The sequence below is a fragment of the Capricornis sumatraensis genome, chromosome 9, assembly GCF_032405125.1.
Source record: "Capricornis sumatraensis isolate serow.1 chromosome 9, serow.2, whole genome shotgun sequence".
In the NCBI taxonomy this organism is placed as follows: domain Eukaryota; kingdom Metazoa; phylum Chordata; class Mammalia; order Artiodactyla; family Bovidae; genus Capricornis; species Capricornis sumatraensis.
Window position 1 is genome coordinate 31,224,877 of NC_091077.1, and position 21,846 is coordinate 31,246,722.

A 21,846-nucleotide genomic window follows, 5' to 3' on the forward strand; every position below is an offset into this window, starting at 1 on the left:
GTCACGTAATAACATACTTTATGGATACTTTAAAATTTGGCCCCGGAAGTAATTACTCAATCATGCTGATTGGAATCCAAGTAAAATTCTACAGTCAAATGAATTTTATCAGTCAAACAAAGTAGGAAGAGTAGTATTGTTTGTTAAATTGAAATAAGAGATATTTATATTTTATTCATGGGGTTCACTGATGACACTTCTTATTCTCCAGTAAACTTGAGTATTAATAGTTTAAAGGAAATGCTTTTGCTCTGAGGGTGTGATTACTGAGTAGCAGCACGGTGGAAAAGCACAAGTAGGTATATCTATAGTAAAAAGAAGAGTCTAGGGAACAATAGTGCTGTTTTCCCCTCAATACTCAATACCTTGTAAATCTATGGAAAGAAGTACCAGCTCAAGTCTGGGAACAGTTTTGCTTTTTACGTGAATTTCCCCTGCGAAGAAGCATTCATTTTCACTGAAATATTAGTCCCATTCTGGGTGTAAAATCTCCCAGACAGGAGTTATCTTCTGAGTGTGAGCAAGTGTGCATCCTACTAAATTCCTTTTTGTTGCTAGGCCAGACAAAAACAAACTGTTTCTGGGAATGGTACTTGCTCACATGAGGCCACATTTGAATGGAGAACTCCAAGCATGACTTTATGGCCCTCAAAATCACGCTTGCTTACAAAGATCATGTAGTTTATTCTTAGACTGGTTAATAATGATCATCATCACTGTCTGAAAGTTGTAATTCTTATTTTTATTTAGAGTTCATCTGAACAGAACTTTAGAGAGATGTTCATGGGAAAGAAAGGGAAGAGTGTGAAAGAAAAACCTGGTTGGTTAAAAGATGTTCTAGGAACTTCTAATTAAGCACAATAGACTGAATACATAGTATTAATCATCCCTTTCTTACAAAAGAACATGCAAATGAATAAAAAAGGCACCAACCTAAATGAATAAGGGAAATGGAAGAGGAGACGATAACACACACAAAATGCCAATAACATTTCAGAAACAGGAAAATGGATGAGCATGTGGAATTGATTTAGCAGAGCAGGCAGGAAAAGCAGAAATCTAAGCCTACAGTCAGGGAACCCAACAAACTGATGTTCATGATGTAGGAACTAGAAACACTATGTATTTCTGAAAGTCGCAGTGGGTGCTGTGTGAGTCCTGAAGATAGGAAGACTATTTTAAAACTTTTTGGAAGTACCAGCTCATACCCAGATTACCTTCCTGACCTAGTGCAGCCAGGTGACTGTCCCTTTCCCAATGTGAAGAGAGACTGCAGCTTACAGTTTGCAAGGCATGGACCAGAGAGACTCTAAATTCAGCTGAAGGGGTGAAAACCATGGGATTAGGTGAAAGTTATAAAACACAATTGTCAACCCATCCCCTGTTACTTTAACCCAAAGATTCCTGGAAAGTAGGTTAATAGATCCTAGGAGGAGACTGGAGTTTCCTTATCTTGAGAAATCAGCTGCCAAAAGAAAACTCCTACAAATACTGACAGTGTTTCCCAGCCAAAGAGCTTAGTACTTAACCAGTCTGTGTGATGCAATATCTACCAGTCAACAAGCCAGAGCTTCTATTCAGTTTTAGAGTCTTATTCTTAAATATGAATGAGTTAGGGATCACCAGATGTTTGAGAAGATTGCTACCATGACAGACAGAGACCAAGATAAACAGAGAAACAGCAGTCAAACTGAATAGAGACAATATAAGGGGTGATAAGAATTTCAAAAAATTGTAACAAGAAAAACTGAGGAAAAGGTTTGCTATTTGTATCACAAACGGCTAATTTTTATAATGTATAATACATAAAGAGCTGCTACAAATCAACAAGAAAGACCAGAATCTCAACAGAAATGTAGAATTAAAAATAATACATTCATACAAATAAAGAATATATATCTATGTAAAAGAATGAAGACGCTCTCTTTAATGAATACATAAAGACCTCTAAAATGATAGATGAAAAAAAGCAAGAAGCAAGACTATGTGTAAAGGATGCCCTCTTTATTGTAAAAAGGAAGGAAAGATAAACATATACATTTGTATTTGAGTATAAAATTTAAATAAGTCTTGCATACTTAATACTATAAAAAAAGAGAAAACCAATAAAATGCTACTGAATATTAACACAATAATCAAAGAAATAAAAAGTTAGAAATTTAAAAGTAGAGTAAATATCCTAGAAAGAATTTTTAGAAAAAGCAAAAGTATGGATAAAAATAGGAGAAATATAGTTAGACAATACTTAGAAAAATAGAAAAAATAGTTAGAAAAGGATCAGTTTAGTGTGTTGAACATCAGATTAACAGTATTTTCAGAAAAATGAACAGAAAAGCAGTAGGGGATAAAATTTTCAGAGAAATTGTACAAAAACACTTCCCAGTACCAAAGCACATAATTTCGAGATTGAAAAAGCCTGCTGAATGCTCACACCCCAGAAATGAGAATAGAATCATGGCAAAGTATCATGAAATCAAAATACTGGAGATAAAGAGAAAAATCGTAAAAGCTTCCAATGGATTAGAAATTAGGGAGAAACTGAGCTTCTTGACAGACACATTAGAAGCAAGCAGAAAATGAAATAATCTGTTCAAGATTCTAAGGGAAAATAGTTTCCTATCTAGAATTCTATACCCAGCCAAATAGTGCTAATCCATATGAGGGCAAAATGAAGCTATTTTCAGGCAGGCAAGGCCTCAAAACTTTTACTATCCCTTCACCTCCACAGGATGGAAGTTGTCTTTACCAAAGAAAGAATATAGACAGACAGAAAGGGAAAAGACAGATTCAGGAAATCACAGTGGAAAAGCCAAAGGCAATTCCCAGGATAATGTATATAGGAAACTGCAGCTGCCAGATAGCAGCGATCAAGACTGGGTCAAAAGGAAAGATGGTGTCTCCATGAACAGACTGAAACAGAGAGGTACCTGATTTGTCTGAATGCACTGAAAGAAGGGGTTTTGTCTCTAGCAGAGTGTTCAGAAATTATATACTTAAAAATCAAAATTATTATCTTCAAGGAAAACAAAGTTACACAGATAAGAAATGTAACAATAGTACATTGCACGTATCTACTGTGATAACTATTTAGATAGCCATAATAATAATAAAAGGTCAGTTTTCATTCCAATCTCAAAGAAAGGCAATGCCAAAGAATGCTCAAACTACTGCACAATGTATTCATCTCACATGCGAGTAAAGTAATGCTCAAAATTCTCCAAGCCAGATTTCAGCAATATGTGAACTGTGAACTTCCAGATGTTCAAGCTGGTTTTAGAAAAGGCAGAGGAACCAGAGATCAAATTGCCAACATCCGCTGGATCATGGAAAAACCAAGAGAGTTCCAGAAAAACATCTATTTCTGCTTTATTGACTATGCCAAAGCCTTTGACTGTGTGGATCACAATCAACTGTGGAAAATTCTGAAAGAGATGGGAATACCAGACCACCTGACCTGCTTCTTGAGAAACCTATATGCAGGTCAGGAAGCAACAGTTAGAACTGGACATGGAACAACAGACTGGTTCCAAATAGGAAAAGGAGTACGTCAAGGCTGTGTTTCGTCACCCTGCTTATTTAACTTATATGCAAAATACATCATGAGAAACACCGGGCTGGAAGAAGCACAAGCTGGAATCAAGATTTCTGGGAGAAATATCAATAACCTCAGATATGCAGATGACACCATCCTTATGGCAGAAAGTGAAGAGGAACTAAAAAGCCTCTAGATGAAAGTGAAAGAGGAGAGTGAAAAACTTGGCTTAAAGCTCAACATTCAGAAAACTAAGATCGTGGCATCTGGTCCCATCACTTCATGGGAAGTAGATGGGGAAACAGTGTCAGACTTTATTTTTGGGGGCTCCAAAATCACTGCAGATGGTGACTGCAGCCATGAAATGAAAAGACGCTTACTCCTTGGAAGGAAAGTTACGACCAACCTAGACAGTATATTGAAAAGGAGAGACATTACTTTGCCAACAAAGGTCCATCTAGTCAAGGCTATGGTTTTTCCAGTGGTCATGTATGGATGTGAGAGTGGGACTGTGAAGAAAGCTGAGCACCAAAGAATTGATGCTTTTGAACTGTGGTGTTGGAGAAGACTCTTGAGAGTCCCTTGGACTTCAAGGACATCCAACCAGTCCATCCTAAAGATCAGTCCTGGGTGTTCACTGGAAGGACTGATGCTAAAGCTGAAACTCCAATACTTTGGTCACCTCATGTGAAGAGTTGACTCATTGGAAAAGACTCTGATGCTGGAAGGGATTAGGGGCAGGAGGAGAAGGGGACGACAGAGGATGAGACGGCTGTATGGCATCACCGACTCGATGGACATGAGTTTGAGTAAACCCTGGGAGCTGGTGATGGACAGGGAGGCCTGGTGTGCTGTGATTCATGAGGTCAGAAAGAGTTGGACACAATTGAGCGACTGAACTTAACTGAACTGAATAATAATAAACACCAAATACTGATTTAACTCCCAAGAGTGGTACAACTATATTGACGGTGGGAAGAGGATGCAGGTGTGTATATGTGTGTGTGTTGGAATGGGGGCCAGTGCTGGTTGCCAAATTTGTCCAAATAGAGCTGGACAAAGTTGGTTCATTGTTGAGAACATGGATTTTGGAACCAAACTGATCTGAAACTGTGGATTACGGTTATTACCACTGGTACTGTGTAATCTTGGTCAAGATATATAATTTCTCCATGTCTTGGTTTCCAATCTGGAAAATTTAGATAATAATATCTACCATATTGTGTCATTCATTGTGAAGATTAAAAGTCAATATGCATGAAGTACTTGGAATATTTTTTGGTACATTGTAAGTGCTTTCTAAGTGGCAGCTATCATTTTTATCTTCTATAGTAAGACACCAATAGACAACAAAGATAATATCTAAAATTGAAAGTCCATATAAGCGTGTTATTGAGAAATACAGAATACTAGAGAAAACACCTAAAAGCAAAGCAAATGTCTGATTCAGGGGAGCAGGAATGAGAACAGGGGAGGCTGGACACATGGACAGCCAGTTTTTGTTATAAGGTGTTACTATCACATGTACTTATAGCACCTGGACAAAAAATATAAAAATCAATAAAACTTAAAAAAAAGTCTAAGGATATCATCATAATTTAGACACTGAGGAAGTATTTCTACTTTAATATAAGGGGTGCTGTGTTTAAAAACACTAAGAGCACTTTGTGCAGAACAAAACCCAGCATGATTAGAGTTGAGTCAATACCAAGTAAAATGTTAATTTGAGGCTTTTATCTGAATAATATCAGGATGATTCAAGACTCCCTGAACCCACCAATTACTTAGTCCTGAATAACCAGTATTCAAAATTTTTTTTAAAAAGCAAAACTGTTTGGGTAATTCTGGCATGAATTATTCAGATAATTTGCTGCTCCTGATTTCATTTTTGGATATAAAATCACATTCTCTGTGACCAAAATTGGAAAGAAGGCTTAAATTTAAGTAAGAGTTTTTCAAGTAATCTAACCTGCTGACTCATCTGCTCCTGGATTCCATATTTCCGCAGCCCAGGGTGACTAGATGGCAAGTTATTTTAGAGACTCTGCCTAAAATGGCCCATGAGTATGGACTGCATATTCCTCCTGATGGCCAAAACAGGTAGACTCACTTAGCTATTTCTGTGATCTCCTTCAGACCTTCACTGAGAGCATATCTGTAAATGCCCATGTTCTAAAAAATGAGATTCTGGTTCAAAGAATAAAAATATATACTTGAAATATTCAATATCAAACTCACTGTAGGGGAGTAGACTTGTAATCAAAAGGCCTAGGCTTCTACAGGGCATACCATTCTTTCTTCAGGATGACAGGCTTGCTTGGTCTTTTCTTTTCCCTTCCTTCCTCCTTTCCCTCTCTCTAGCCTCCTCTCCTTCATATATTCTGAAGTCCCTACCCTGTGCCAGGCACCAAGCTAGACACTGGGGTACAGACTGCGGTATGATGGTGCTAGTAGGGTCACCACTCCCAGGAAGTTCTTACTCCTTTCATGGAGTTGACCATGGTTTAACTACATCCTCTCAATTTTCTCTTGATCATTCTCTTACTAAAGGAAGGAACACGCCTTACTCTGGCATGGCAAAATTGCTAACGACAGTAGTGAAACAAAGGACACTGGCAATCCAGGGGTCTGACATCCAGGAGAGTCGTACAGCTGCACTGTCCTCCACGTGGGAAGGGATAGCTCGGATGGCTGTGGTTGGAGCAGGGATTCTCAGTGAAGACACTAGAAGATGTTTGGGTAAAGTCTCTACCTGATACTTTAAAAATTCAAGTGATTTACGGCTTCTTTAAAACTCCAGGCTTAGGAGAATTTATAGACAGTTTAATGTGCAAAGACAGTGTAGTAGTGGCAGACGTGGTACAAATATGACACTGGTTCTACATTCATCCCCTTTGGAGGTTATACAATTACAAACTGGGCTGTGGGGGAGGGGAAGGGAGAGGAAAGGAAGGTGGAGGATGGAGAAGGGAACTGTTTGTTCATAACTGTTGGGAGTACACCTAAACCAGATGAGTATGCTGAAAGGGTGTTTTCTGATGGGAGGATTTGGTTTCCAAGGTAGATCTCCCCTCTGTCCCCTCCTACCTGCAGCCCATAGGTGTTCCACACATTCATTTCTTGCCTTCCAAGTGCAGTGCTTTGAGATAGAACATGGGTTCTTCTTTGCAATAGCTTCTTCTATATCTCAACTCACCACATTTTGATACTAAACCTTGTTCTACTGTCTTCCTATGATAGAATATGCTTTCTCCTTTTCCCAGAGGGTATAAGGAACTTATGAATAAAAACTCCATGTGTGAATCACACTTTCATGAGTCTTGCAAACCCTGGCAGATTTTGTAAAGGGTTTGCTAAGCTGTGCCCAGACATTGGAAAGAGCTGATCATGTGAACAATTCCCCATCACATGGGCATTTTTCTCCACACACAAGATTCTACTAGGCAATAGCCAAGAACAATGCCAAACTGTGACCCATTTCAGAGGAGAGGCTGTCACTTAATGGATGTAATCTGGAGAAATGGTTCCAGATTGGGACACATCACAGGAACCTGTATGAAATACAGGTTTTCTCTCTGAAACGAATGTGAATCCTAGGGAGGCAGAGGTGGGGGTGGGCGGGACAAGAGCTGAGCAGGAGAAAACTGGGCAAATGTGGGGAGGGCTATAGGGAAAGGAGACAGATGAGTTCTAGGGCTTTCTGAGGCAGAGGTGGTTGCCCCAGGTACACCAACTTCTGGCTGTGGACCCCAGAACTAGTATATCAGATGCAAAAACACAGAAAAATATACTCACATCAGAGATCAGAACATAAAACTGTAGTGTGGGGGCAGAAACTCTGCCTACAGGGTTACCAAACCCTCTTTTAGTACTAGCACTCTGACAAGCTTTTCTGAACTGTTAAATTGGTAAGAGTCAGTGTGCTCTCAGGGATTCAGTCTAGAACTATGCAATCAACATAATCTCAGCTAGTTTGGTCACACTCCTATGACTGGGTAATTATCCCTTCAAGAATCTCTAAAAGTTGAAAATACTTTCAGGTCACAAATTTAAGATTAAGGTGTGGTTATTTCATTTATACCCAGAGAAATGATGGCAAAAATGCTTTAGTACCAGGATCAGAGATTCCTTTTTGTTCTCGCTGCATCTTCGATCATGATTCTGGAATGCTGTGCAGTGGGGCCGAGGGTATACACTGCCTGGGACAGGTTTCAGCCAGGGCCTCACCTCTACCTTCCCAATGTCTTCCCTGTCTTTGGCTCACTTTTCTGTTTAGTAATCTTTCCTGACAATAAGGACAGGGGTGTGTGTGTGTGTGTGTGTGTGTGTCCAACTGGGCACAGCAGATGACCACTGCCATACCCTTACATCATTTCAGTCCAAATTTGCCACTCTTTCTGAAGTGGCTGTTGAACAGTCTTGACATCTATATGAAATATGTGCTGCTAGCTCTTGGCTCCGGATGTTTAAGTCCCAGCGTGGCTAATTCCTTGGCAGTAAAACCCACACTAATGGTGTTTATTGCTTAATGTCTTTTTAAGGAGTCTGCTCCCATGTTGGTGATAGGATTAGGGGCTTCCTGATGCTAACCCCTCAGGCCATGGTACCACTGTGCTCAGAGAGGATATGACCAGTGGTGGCCAGAGGTTAATGCCATCTGCCTATCAGGGACTGGAATCGATGCTCTCTTTTTGTGTTACAGATCTCACATAGACTTAAACTCTGGGAAATGAATGTCTTATTGGCATTTTAAGATAAGTAACTGCCAACATTCCCTTGGAGTTGTAATAATTTAAAACCAACTTGTCCTTTATTAAAAAAAAAAAAAAGTAAAGATAAATCTGCTTGTTATAAACAAAGTCATCCTCTGCAGTTGAAACACACTGAGAAAACTATTCCAAGTAACAGAGTTGAATCTAATTTTAAAGGGCATTGAAAAGACATTTAGATTCTTTGCTATCAACCTGTGACCAATTTGAAAAAATAAATAGCAAAGAGATCCCCCCTCACAGAGCTGACATTAGAATGTTGTATTCATTCTCTATTTTTCCTTTACTGAGAAAAAAATCTTAAGGACTAAAACGTGATTCAAGGATAGGGCTGGAAGAAGGGTCCACTGCTCCTCTCCTTCTCCCAGGGACATTCTGACAGGGTCACCAGTGGCATAATGCTGAGAGCCAACTTCAACCCAATGGCCGCCACTGCTTTCCAAAGTTACACGATCCCAGGCAATCCCTGCTCCCCAGAGGAACTGCGTAGCCTTCAAGAAAATTCTTGGGTCAAGATTTGAAGGCATCACTGATAGATAGGCATTTGAGCTTTTTCCTTTTTTCCCCCTCTTTCTGTGAGATGCCTGTGCTATGGATCCCAAAGGCAAAACAAGAATAAATAGGTATTTTGCATGTTCACATTCCCATGCTAGCTTGTTTCTCTGAGGGATCTTTATTTCAACTAGAGATAGTCATCCTTACTTTATCTAAGGAGAGAACTGGACTGGTCCTCCCTACCTCTGTGTGTGGTTAGTGAATAGGAGAAAACTTTTCACTCTACAATGAACAAACTAGTGCATTTTCACTTTTCATGGAACACATGTCAAACTAAAACTATGATAAAATACACATTGATTTTATATGATAGGGAGGGGGAGGGGGTCTGGATGTTTAAATATCTGAATCATAATTATAATTTTGGGGTTTCTCTTTATTACTGAAAGAAAACTCTCTTAATACATAAAGCCAGTGAATCTGATAGGTTCAAAACTGAGTCTTCAGAAGGACTGTTCCTTTAACTGAGAAGGAAAGTGTTAACCCAGCTGTCAGGTATCTGAGTAGCCTCATAACCTCCTTTTGTGCTCTGATCTCTGTAATCCTATTATAGTAGATTGTTAGCTTTGTCTCCCTGCTTGTAAGAAGACAGGATGAAATACATCTAGCAGGAGAATCTACTGTGATACTAATTATCTTGTTTTCAGGTGCTGTGGGATCCTGGAAGAAATGAGAGATATTTTCCCTCCTGCTTCAAAGGAGTTCCCCAAGCCTTTGTGCTTCCTTGCCTTAGAGTATTATTGGTGATTTCCCTTTAAGGACAAAGTCAGAATTTTCCAGGTACTAGAAGACAGAACCTAAGATGCAGACACAGAAGGGTACAAGGATGGTCAAGATAGGCTGGGAGAAACAGAAGTGGGCTGATACCAACGTCTGGGAAGGGAATGGGTATTTTTTTTCTATTTCCTTCCCAACCCAGGCACTGGGCTCTTAGCACTGGCCAAGACGCCCTGCCCCAGTGTGGTGGGAAGCAGCCCAGACTTAGGCAACGTGTGAGCCTGACCTGAGCAGAACGAGGGTGACCCGTAAATACCAGAGCTCCAAGGGGCTTCCTTCAACTTATGTATGGAATTAATGAGATCCCTAGGGGGACCCTGTAAAATGACAGATTTACTTTTCCTCTAGCCTGAACGGAGACATGAAGTGGATTAAATTTGATTTAGAGGCAAAGAAAAAGAGAGTGACATTTCTTACACCTTAGGATTCTGAACTAACATTTATATCCACCACACATTCGCCTGTATTTGTGTAGCCGCAATTATTATATATAAACACGTCTCCTCACAAACATTTTTGAGGATTCTGGAAGGGTGCTAAAAGGCATGCCATAGTCTCAATCTAAAGATGAGCCCTTTTGAAAGGGGGTTAGGGGTTTACCTCTCCTGGAATAAGCCTGTCACGAGGCACTTGACTGCAGCACCTCCCTGTCAGCTGCTCTCTGCTAAGCACTCCCCTGCCTCCTGCTCTGTTAGGGGTTGTGTGTATCCTGGGGATGAAGGAAAGCTATGCCCGACAAGGACTTTGCTCAAGGAGCAGCCTGAGTCACTGGGGACCTTGAGATGGTCCTTCTATATACACAGTCCATGCCTTCTGAATCACAAATACTGTCTTGAAGAAAGGCCTTTTTTGGTTGTTGATGGTGGTGGGTTCTCACAGCCTGGCTTATAGACCAGCATTGCAGTTCTGAATGCTGAACTAACTGCAGCATGGCAGGACCTCAGCTCTCCTGAGCGCAGCAGACTGCTGACTGAAAGAGCTTTCAGTCTATAACCAGCAATGAAGAACCTCAGCTCAGTTTCAAAGTTCTGATTATGATAGGAGGCTGACTCACTCCACCCATGGCAGGAAGTGTCATTTCTATACTTAGTCATGTGAAAGAAAGTGAAAGCGTTAGTTGCTCAGTCTTGTCTGACTCTTTGCAACCCGATGGACTGCAGCCCACTAGGCACCTCTGTCCATGGAGTTCTCCAGGCAAGAATACTGGAGTGGGTTGCCGTTCCCTTCTCCAGATGATCTTCCCAATCCAGGGATCAAACCTGGCTCTTCTGCATTGGCAGGCGGGTTCTTTACCACCTGAGCTACCGGGGAAGCCCACCATTAAAACAAAGACTGAAAGTCAAGGTCAGCTGGGAAGCACAGCTTGTTTGTGCTCTGAGTAGATTCCTCTGCCCTCTGCTACTGGAATGAAGCCCCTCCATTAGGGTGGGTACCTGCTCCCTTTCTAAGGACCAGTTACAAATCTGCCAGCTTCTATTTGGGGGAGGAGTCAGAATTTTCTACTTCCTAGGTGTCAGCGCCTGCAAAAAGTGCGCTAGGACCACCATTTAAAAGGTCATGCAATTTAAAGCGAAGGCCTGCCACTGCTGTGGAGACACCCCTAGCACCACGTACCGTGCATAGTTACGCAGATGCTCTTCAATCAGCGTGTTAGAGGAAAGATTGATGCAGCTGCCGTACATCTCCTAGAGAGGTGCAATTAAAAATCATCTGAACACATGCAACAAGCTCAGCACATGCACAAGTCTCAATAAACAGGAGGCATGCAGGAGACAGGTTAAAGGATAGACGCTTCGGACACACTTTACGGTGCATGGGGAACTGCTGAGATCTTTGACTCCTCAGTGAGAGGACCCATTAAGTTACCTGGAGAAGTTTTATTCCAGAAATGTAAGTTTGGACATATTTAATCCAAAAGGCCTGGTGTTCAGGGGCACAAGTGTGACTTTTCTAAGCTGAAGCAAATATACGCTAAAGTCTTATAACAAAGACAACTCTGTGGAAATCAATGTGCAATTAAAATTTGTGTGTTGTTAATTGGAGTGATATTAACTAAAATTTGATTTTGGTACTGCAAAAAGAATCTAGAAAGTTCTTAGACATCACCAGAATGGGGTTGTACCTTATGACAAATAATAAATTATGCAGGTGTTACTCTCTAGTTACTGTGAAGGATATTCTGGGTCCTTCTATTTCACAGAGGGTTTCACATTTTGGCTGCTATACCATGTTTTTAAGGGCATGACAGGCACAAAGCATGCAGGAAACATTACCTAAAAAGATGTTCGTATCTCTTACTCACAGGATTTAAATCCAGATTATAACATGTGGTTTTGTAATAAATGCAATTATACAGTGTAGTTCATGGCACACACTCTGCCATCCCCTGTGCGTGGGCAAGCACTGTAGATCACTAGGGCTTCCTTAGGGGCTTGTGTCTTAAAATGTCAATGTGGAGGTTCCTGCGGCATATTTATTCCAAAGGTCTTTCTGAAGCTGAGTAGTTAATTCTTTAGAAATAGAATTTCTATTTGTATACTGTTTAATTGGGCTCGAGAATAAACTGTCCAGTCACATGAGGAGAACTAACTCTTCCTGAGGCAGAATCAGGGATAAAGAGGGGCCTGATTTCACACTGACTTTGTAATCTAGTCCTATAGACATGCCTCCCCATCTACAACTCCTAATTCTCAATGATCAAACTACTTGGGAAAATCGAGGGACCAGGATATAATCTCCTGTGATCTGTTTAATCATCCTCTCTCAATTTCCAAAGGAAGAGTAAAAGGTACTCAGCACAACTTATCTCATTAGAAACCCTTGAGTCTGTTTTTCCATGCATCCTTTAGAATTCTTCCAGGGATTCCCTCAAGGTGGCCAAGGGCTGTAATCTGTGGTGTTAGGAATAACATAATTAATTTAAAAGAATAAAAGGGTCATTCTCCAAACAGCACTCACCGCCTTATTTTTTCCTTTGCTAGCAGAGCTCCCGGTGTTTCCCTTACTGTCTGTCACCTTCCTCCCAAGGGAGGTTAAGGGGAGGGTGGAGGTCTTCAGCTGGCTGGATGCCTGATAGTTATTATTATTGTTCTGGTTGCCACTGAGTGTCTCCATAATGGATCGGAAGGTTCCAAAAGGCCTTTTGAGCTGATCCCCTGATTCGCTACCAGCAGACGTCCGCTGGAGGGTCCTGCCCTTCTCTCGCTCCTTTTCTCCGTTTAGTTCAAGGCTAGTTTGCTCCATCTGCACCACCGGCTCCTCAAAGGTCACTCTGAGTTTTGAGTTCTGAGATGTCCGGCGCTTGGACGACGGGGACTTGAGGGCACTCTTGGGACTCGTGGCCACTTTCTGGGCGGCTGCGCTGTCAGGGCTGGGCTGAGGGGCTTCTCCAGAGGGTTGGCTTGAGGGGGTGTTTCCTGAGCCCGGACACTGGGATTCCAAGTCCGGCTCGCTGCTCTCTGAGGTGGGGGATGGGCTGTGGCCTTCCAGGGATTTGGAGGCCTTGATACTGAAAGGAAACCTGCGTCCTGATGCCAAGGTATGTTTCTTGATCATCAAGTGGAGGCTCTCTGCACTGTCCACGCCCTCCACACTCTCCACGATGGGCTGCGGTCTGGGCCTGTCAACCTTCCTCACAGGGGTGCCCTTGGGGTCCTCAGAGTTGTTGGAGTCCGTGTCAGCCTCGCTCATTGGCCGCTGCATCAGCTGCTTCAGCCGCGCCAACTTCAGTTCCCTCTTCTCCAGGGGGATCTTTTTGGAATGTCTCGAGGAAGTCTGAGCATCCTGGAATTCCAATGACAGCTTTTCCTGGGTGCAGACATTCTCTGAAATATCTTTTCCTAATAACTGACGTAGGATTTTATCAGAATCTTCGTCTTTCACTTTGGCCCTAGCCCGGCTGGATGCTGACAGGCTTCCAAGAACCTGAATCCCCTCCTGGACTCCTGGTTTGCTTTTGGCTACAGACTCATCCTCTGTGTCTGGGGACTTCCACTGGGACTTTCTGCAAGCTGGGGAGGATGGTGAACTGAAAGAGGATGGAGGATATATGAGATGATCTCCTACTGGGTTAAAATAACTCAGCCATGAACCACTGCGTGGCTTTACTGCTGCGAATAACTTCCACACCACTAAGACTGAAATAAGAATAATGTCTGTTTCAGTCAAACTACAAACATTCCATGGTGGCAACCATAACCAGAATGGGATGCCTCATACCTTATGCTGTGACTGCCAAATGTGTCTACTGTTTTGTTTTTTTACACATCAATTTTGCACAAATTTTCCCAATCCCATCGTCAACAACCTTATGAGCCTACATATCCTTATTTCCATTTCATAGTTGAAGGAAAAATGACTCTAAAAGAGTGAGTGACTTGTTTACAGTCGTGAAAAGAAGAAATGGCAGAGCCAGAGATAAACTCATGTCTTCTGACCCTAGATCCAGTGCCTTCTTCCCTATGATAGCTCATTTTTATTCCTCTTTATAAAAATAAAATGTCTTCTGTTGTTATCTTCTAAAAACATAATAAAGGAAAGTCCAAGAAAACGGCTCAGAGATTAAAGATACTTAGCAATCCTAACCACCATCACTTCTGGTGTTACCTGGGTGAAGAAAGGAGTGACTTGCCCCCTGATTTCTGGGCTTCAAGAAGTTGCTGGAGCTGGTTCTGTAGTGTGACACGTTGCATTGTCTGTCTGGGAAAAACAAATCCAAACAAATAAGTTCTCTGACACATGGCTACTACCATAAATTAATAGATTTACATTTTTCTCATGATAATTTGCAATAAGTTGCAATAAATCTAAAAGCCTGGCAAATGTGCACAATCTTCACCCTTATAATTCAGAAATTTTCCTAAGGATACAATCAAAAGTACTCAACAAGATATTTATTATTCACATGGCAGGCAGGTTCTTTACCACTAGCGCCACCTGGGAAGCCCATTAGTAAGAAAACTGTAACATAAATGCTCATCACTAAGACTGAGTAAATCAATTTATAATTATTTCTAGGAAGGCAGCTATTAAGAATGATAATATATCTGAATATTTCCGACATAGAAAAAGCTTCCCTAATATATGTGTGTATATATATAAACTATACAGTATGAAGTGTATTTATATAGACACAGACACACACACACACACACAGAGTGTAATTTACTTTCCTTAAGTTAAAAAAAAAGTTACAAAATGCTGTGTGTAATATAATCTCATTATCTCATTTTTAAGAAATCTCTCTCTTTCTCCTCAACCCCCCAGCCACACCCCAAGCTAGAAGGATATACTCCAAAATGTTACTCACTCTCCCTAAATTGTCTGAATTTATAAAGTAATTGAGTTAATTTAGCCATCAGAAAAAAGCTAAATAAAACAAAGCAAGCAAACTGCTTCCATGTTGGGTATGCTGTGCTATGCTTAGTCACTCAGTTGTGTCCAACTCTTTGCAACCCCATGGACTGTAGTCCTCCAGTTTCCTCTGTCCAGGGGGATTCTCCAGGTAAAAATACTTCTCCAGGTAAAAATGCCATGCCGTCCTCCAGGGGATCGTCCCAACCAGGAATTGAACTCAGGTCACCCGAACTGCAGGCGAATTCTTTACCGTCTAAGCCACCAGGGAAGCCCCAGAATATTGGAATGCTTAGCCTTTCCCTTCTCCAGGGGAACTTTCTGACCCAGGAATCGAACCAAGGTTTCCTACATTGCAGGCAGATTCTTTACCAGCTGAGCTGCTGCTGTTGCTAAGTTGCTTCAGTTGTGTCTGACTCTGTGCGACCCCATAGACAGCAGCCCACCAGGCTCCCCCATTCCTGGGATCCTCCAGGCAAGAACACTGGAGTGGGTTGCCATTTCCCTCTCCAATGCATGAAAGTGAAAAGTCAAAGTGAAGTTGCTCAGTCGTGTCCGACTCTTAGCGACCCCATGGACTGCAGCCCACCAGGCTCTCCATCCATGGGATTTTCCAGGCAAGAATACTGGAGTGGGTTGCCATTGCCTTTTTCAACCAGCTGATCTACCAGGTAAATAACTTGGTATTTTTTGTATAAAGAGAAAACTGTGTATGGCAACAGCTGATTTACTCTAGACACAGAAGCATATGCCTCAGAATGTGCTTTATTTAAACTTAAGAAAATGGGTTAAAAGCCACAGGTTAAAGAAGGCAAAATCTGTTTAGAAAACACATATTATTATAGAATTTGAAAAAGTAAATTAAACTGGTTCTGATTTTAAAGAAGTAAGCAGTATTTACTGATCTCTGTAGTATTCCTGCGGTGCTCCCCATTGCCCCCCAAAGATGTCTATCACATCCTAATCCCTGGAAGATGTGAGTATGTTACCTATGTGATAAAAAGGGAATTAAGGTTGGACTGTGGGTGGGTCCAATCTCACCACATGAGTAACAGTGAAGAGAAGGCAGAAAAGGAGATCAGAGGGACTTAAAGTGTGGTAAGGACTCTACCTGCGGTTGGGGACTTTGATGATGAAGGAAGCGGCTGTGAGCCAAGCAATGCAGTAGCCTCCAGGAGCTGGCAATGACTTTCAGCTGACAGCAAGAAAACAGAGACTTCAGCAAGAAACTGATTCTGGTACATGACCTGAATGAGCAGGAAACAGACTTTCATCTGAGAGTCTCCAGAAAGGAAAGCAGACTGTGAATGCCCTGATTTTAATCTAGAGAAATTCATTCTGGTATCCTGACCTACAGAACTGTAAGATAAATGTCCATTGTTTTAAACCACTGAGTATGTGGTAATTTGATACAGGAGTAGAAAACTAAGCATCAAAACCGGTAGCAGCTCCCATGAGTCAGAAGGAAGAACTAAACCCATGAGTTATAAGTGTCCTTAAAAGAGCTGCTGAATCTTTGATGCTGGCTTGAGGAAGTTCAATCTTCTCCTTGCCAAATGTCACTGCACATCCTCAACAGCTGTCAGCTACCTAAATGCAATTCTGAGAGATCAGATTTGCATAATACTCTTCCACCAGCCCCAGATATTCTCCTTTTCTCAGACGTGGTCAGTCTTAGTACTAACATTCCATCCCTAAGACTTAAGAAGTCTGTGATCTTATTTTATCTCGCTCATTCTGTGACTCACACACTGAAATAAAGCAGAAGCCAGCAAACTTTCCCCTAAAGGGTCAAATATTAAATATTTTAGGCTTGCACACCACAAATTCTATGTCATAGTTACTCAACTCAGCTTATGTAGTTGTGAAATCAACACTCAGTAATATGTAAGAGAATGTGTATGGCTCTGTTTCAATAAAACTTTACAAAAACAGGTGGTGGGAAAAAAAAAAAGCAACAGGTGGTAGGGTGAATTGGGCCTCAGTGTATATATAGTCTATAGTTTGGTGACCCTAATCAAAAACAAAAAATACACAAGAGCTTTCTACTTTTCCTACTTTGAAATTTGGTACTGCCTGTCAAGTATTTTAGAAAAACATTAGGTGAGGGATTAAAATAGATAAAGTAAGATTACAGTCTCCTTTTAAAGGGTTTTTAGGTGTCAATGTGAATTATGACACAGTCAAGAAAACAATTTGGAAGCAATTAGGTTGACTGATGACAGGAATCCCAGGTATGGATGGAGAAAAAAAGGACTCTATTATCTAGATTCTAAAAAAGCCCTCAGAAAGGACTAATCAACTTTAATTATAATATATGAGCATGTGAAATATGAATATGTGAAAATATGTGAGCATTTGTCCAGTATGTCTGCTAGGCTGCTCTAACAAAGCACCACAAGTTGCCTTCCTTAAACAACAGAAGTTTATTTTCTCATAGTTCTGAAGGCTAGCAGTCTGTAACCGAGGTGTTGACAAGGTTGGTTCCTTGGAGGGCTGTGAGGGAGAATTGGCCCTCTGGCTCTCTCCTAGTGTTTGGTGGTTCACTAGCAATCTTTGGCATTCTCTGCCTTCTGAATGAATCACCCTGATCTTTGCCTTCCTGTGCACATTATCTTCTCCCTGTGTGTGTCTGTCTCTTTGTCCAGACTTTCCCCTTTTGCAAGGACACCAATCATCTTGGATTGGGCCCAATCCTATGACTTAATTTTCACTTGATTACTTTTGTAAAGACCCATCTTCAAATAAGCTCACATTCCAAAGTGCTAGGGGTTAGGACTCCAACACATCATTTTATGAGGCCACAATTCAACCCATTTACACCTACACTTATAGATTAGGATGTCTAAGAGAGCTGAAGGGTACCATTTCTAAATAACAGCTATGTTGATGAAGGACTGGTGAAAAAATATCCTAGGAGGAAAAGGTGCTCAAGACTGTCTCCCACTCACAATTTTGGACTGAAAAACTAGTGTTTTCCATCCTTCCTCATGCACCTTTTGATGTTATTGGTGCCCTAGAGTCTGAAGGGTACAGTGGACTAAATAGAGTAAGTGAATTTCTGTTCTGGTTTTGCCAGTCTCACTGAGACACACAGTAAGTACAAAACTAGGGTCTCCAGCATAACCTCTCTTATTTCATATTCTCATTGGCTTGACTACAACTGTCTACAACCTTCAGTTTGGAGACAGTGGAATAACTGCTGTCTATTAGCATACATGTGTAATTTATCCCAGGATCATCAGCAGAGAGAGCAGCCAAGACTCTGACCTTGAAGAGTTCTACCAATAACGCAACTACTTAAAGCGCAGGAAAGTCTCTCCAACTCTGTGCTGAGAGATTGAGGGAAAGGTTTTTCAGTCTTTTCTCTGAGTACAAACCTTTAGAAAAAAACATTCCACTGGACTATTTTAAAGTTCCTCTCGATGGATATGTCCATACACTACTGGGGGGAGTATCCACTGGTACACCATTTCTGGAAGGATATTAGGCAGCATCTATCTACAAGTATCATGACAGCCAGGAGATCAAACCAGTCAATCCTAATGGAAATCAACCCTGAATACTCATTGGAAGGCCTGATGCTGATGCTGAAGCTCCAGTATTTTGGCCACCTGATATGAAGGGCTGACTCACTGGAAAAGACCCTGGTGCTGGGAAAGACTGAAGGCAAAGAAGAAGAGGGTGGCAGAGGATAAGATGGTTGGATAGCATCACCGATTCTACGCACATGAACTCGGGCAAACTCTGGGAGACAGGGAGGGGACAGGGACGCTTGGTGTGCTGCAGTCCATGGGGTCACAGAGTCAGATGTGACTTAGTGGCTGAACAACAAAAATCCACATGTATGCACCTTTGTTCTGATAATTCCTTTTCTAGGAACTTCTTTTCAGAAATACCTACACATGTACGTAAAGACATGTGTACAAGCATGTTTGCCTTGACAAGATAACTTCCTGAGGGAATTAGGAATTTGTGTGCATTTCCCCTTCAGTCATATCCAGACCTTCAAAGCTTGCTTAGCTCACCTGCCCCAGGGGAGTCTTGTGTAACTGGGCAGAGGACTGTCGGAGAGAAAGGAACCCCTCTAATTTTTAAGTTTAAATTTTTTTCTAGTGAAAGCCTAAACTCATTACAGACAGTATTCTAGGTACTGACAGGGGAAGGGTAGAGGAGTGCAGAAACTCTTAACCTCTAAGGTATGAGAGCAGAAGCAGAGAGAGAAATGTTTCCCAAGTTTAGCGAGGAGCCAGAGGATCGAAGGACTTGTCACTGCTGCATGAATTAACTTCTAACCAGTTAAGGCCTCCCACCAACTACAGATCTTTTTTCACAAGGAAACAAGAAAAAAATACTTTTTATGATTTTAAAGTAAAACTTCACTTTTATCCCCTAAAACTTAATTTTTAAGGTCTATCCTCCTAATCTGTTACCATTACTTTGAGTGCTATTCTTGATTTTCGATGATTCCCTTACCAGTATGGCAACGGTCATTTGGCCAATGTGTTCTCCAAGGGCTGACCTCTGTCCCCTTAGAGGGGCCTCAGCTCTTAGTCCTTCAGCCTGCTTAACAGCCCCCCAGATGGCCTCGCCTTGGGCCCTCCCTTTTTCAAGCACATCATGGCAACTTCCCAGCCATGCTTCCCTGACATCTGGTTATGTAATGTGTACCAGCTTCATTATTTCATTAAAAAAAGAGCTGGGCTTAACTAGACAAAGAGTGTTTCAAGTAACATCATGCTGAGTTCACATTCTGAGGATTTTTCATTCTGAGGATTTGTGAATTGTCTGCTTAATTTTTATAATAAATTTGTGGCAATGGTTACCAGGGTACTTGTACTTTCCCAAATATACATTTTTCTTTTTTGAGAAAACTGAGAAACTGGCTCATCTTGAAACTTTCTCTCTCACGCTCTTTATAATTTGCAGAACTATTAAGGACAGAAGTTTGGAATGATGCCCACATGTGCTTTCTGCGCCCGCTGCATCATCTGGGGCCCTGAGATGTGAAGACAGAGAGAGAGACTCTCTCCCCTAGTCCACTGTGGCTTAAGTTTCCTGCTGAGGAAGCTTGCTCTGCATTCTTTTTTTGCTTAAATATCATTTTGCCTCCACAGAGATGGCATCTTTAGCATGAACACCAGCTGTGAGGACTTGGAATGAGGGAAAGAAAGAAGATGAGGGGGACACTTGGCATTCCCGGTACCACCCGTGCGACGGAGCCTTCTGAGGACCGGGCTGACACCTAAGCACGACCGGCCAGACCGGGTTCTCATGGAACAAGCAGGTCACTCACTCCTTCAGCTGCTTGGTGAGCTTCACCACCTGGGAGGCTAGCGACATGCAGGTCTCCACCACCACCAGGTACCGGGAGCACAGGCTGTGTCCGTGGCGCTCGGCGCTCTGGGAGGGCTTCTCCCCTGCGTGGTTCTGCATAGTGACATTTGCTCCGTACTCAACCAGGGTCTGTTAGAGAAGGCAGAGACACGTGATCCGTCAGGACTTCCCCCTAAACATCATTTTTAAAAAGATTTTTGAAGTATAGTTGATTTACAATTTTGTTAGTTTCAGGCGTGCAGCAAAGTGATTCAGTTATATATATATATATATGTATTTCTTTTTTCCAGGTTGCTTTCCATTATGGGTTGTTACAAGATATTGAATATAGAATATAGTTCCCCATGCTACACAGTGAACTCTTGTTGCTTATCTATTTTATGTACAGTAGTTAGCATTTATTACTTTCATACTCCCAAATGTATCCCTCCCCCACCTCCTCCTTCCCTTTGGTAACCATAAATTTGTTTCCTATGTTTGTGAGTCTGTTTCTGTTCTGTATACAGAATAATCCGTATTATTTTTTAGATTCCACATATGACTGATACATTATAATTGCTTTTCTCTGACTTACGTAGTATGATATTCCTTAGGTGTGTCCGTAAACGTTACTTTTTAATGACTGTAACAGAAGGTTGAATGGAACTTCTCCTGTTGTTCCAAAACCAGTCACCAGAGTCCACAGCAGGACAGGGTTGGGGCAAGGAGCCTCACATACAAAGAGGACTTCTAGTGAGATTTTAGCAGTCAGTATCAGATGCCTCCCTTCAGAACCTACAACAACACAACTGACCAACCTTCCTACTATCAACCCCACCCAGCCTCAGAAGGTAACTGGGAAGGAGAGGAGGAGGTGTTGTCCTTCGGAGTCCTTTCCTTCATGAGATGAGCAGGGCAGTGTCTGCAGTGAGAGGCTCTGTCCCTTTCAATGGGTGGGCTTATGAATTTAGGGATGCCCATAAGAAAAAGAAGGGACTTTTTTTACCTGTTCTTTTTTGGGCAGCACACTTGATCTGGTACGGAACCTACCCAATCAGAGATGAAAAGAACAGGGGAGAATTGTCATGGCAGGGGCCCGTATTCTCACCACCTGCCCTGCTGAGGATGTGTCCCCATAGATTGAGCAGATGTTGTAGGAGGGAGCATGCTGTGAGCTTACTATCACCTGATGAAAATGGAGAAGGTTCTTTAGCAGCAGGAGACAGTGGGAAGCAACACCGCGGAGAGGCTTGTATGGGGAGGAGGGTGCAAGGTTGGGGCCGCATCTCCCTGTCAGGCAGCTGTGGGGAGGCTCTGAAGGACCCTCCAAAGACCCCGCCCACCACATCCACAGCCCCTGAAGGCTGCTCCCGAGGACATCAGTGGCAAACCTTAGTGACCTAAAGAAGCAAGACAACTTTCAGGGAGATGCCATGACCCCTGCCAGTTAAGCAAAGAGACAGCTGACTTTCTCTCTCCATACTCCCTATTTGTCCTCAACAGTGGAGCCCAGGAGAGAGCGGTGAACAGGAGCTAAGGTGGTGT

General features: G+C 42.0%; 1 protein-coding gene across 1 annotated transcript in view; it reads right to left on the reverse strand.

Moving 5' to 3' along the window:
* The window catches only part of SNCAIP (synuclein alpha interacting protein), a 163,394-nt gene that overhangs the window by 629 nt on the left and 140,919 nt on the right, over positions 1 to 21,846 (reverse strand). The window contains 4 exon segments of the mRNA XM_068980323.1: positions 11,248 to 11,318; positions 12,592 to 13,660; positions 14,239 to 14,331; positions 20,282 to 20,451. Coding sequence (XP_068836424.1) covers positions 11,248 to 11,318; positions 12,592 to 13,660; positions 14,239 to 14,331; positions 20,282 to 20,451 — 1,403 coding nt within the window.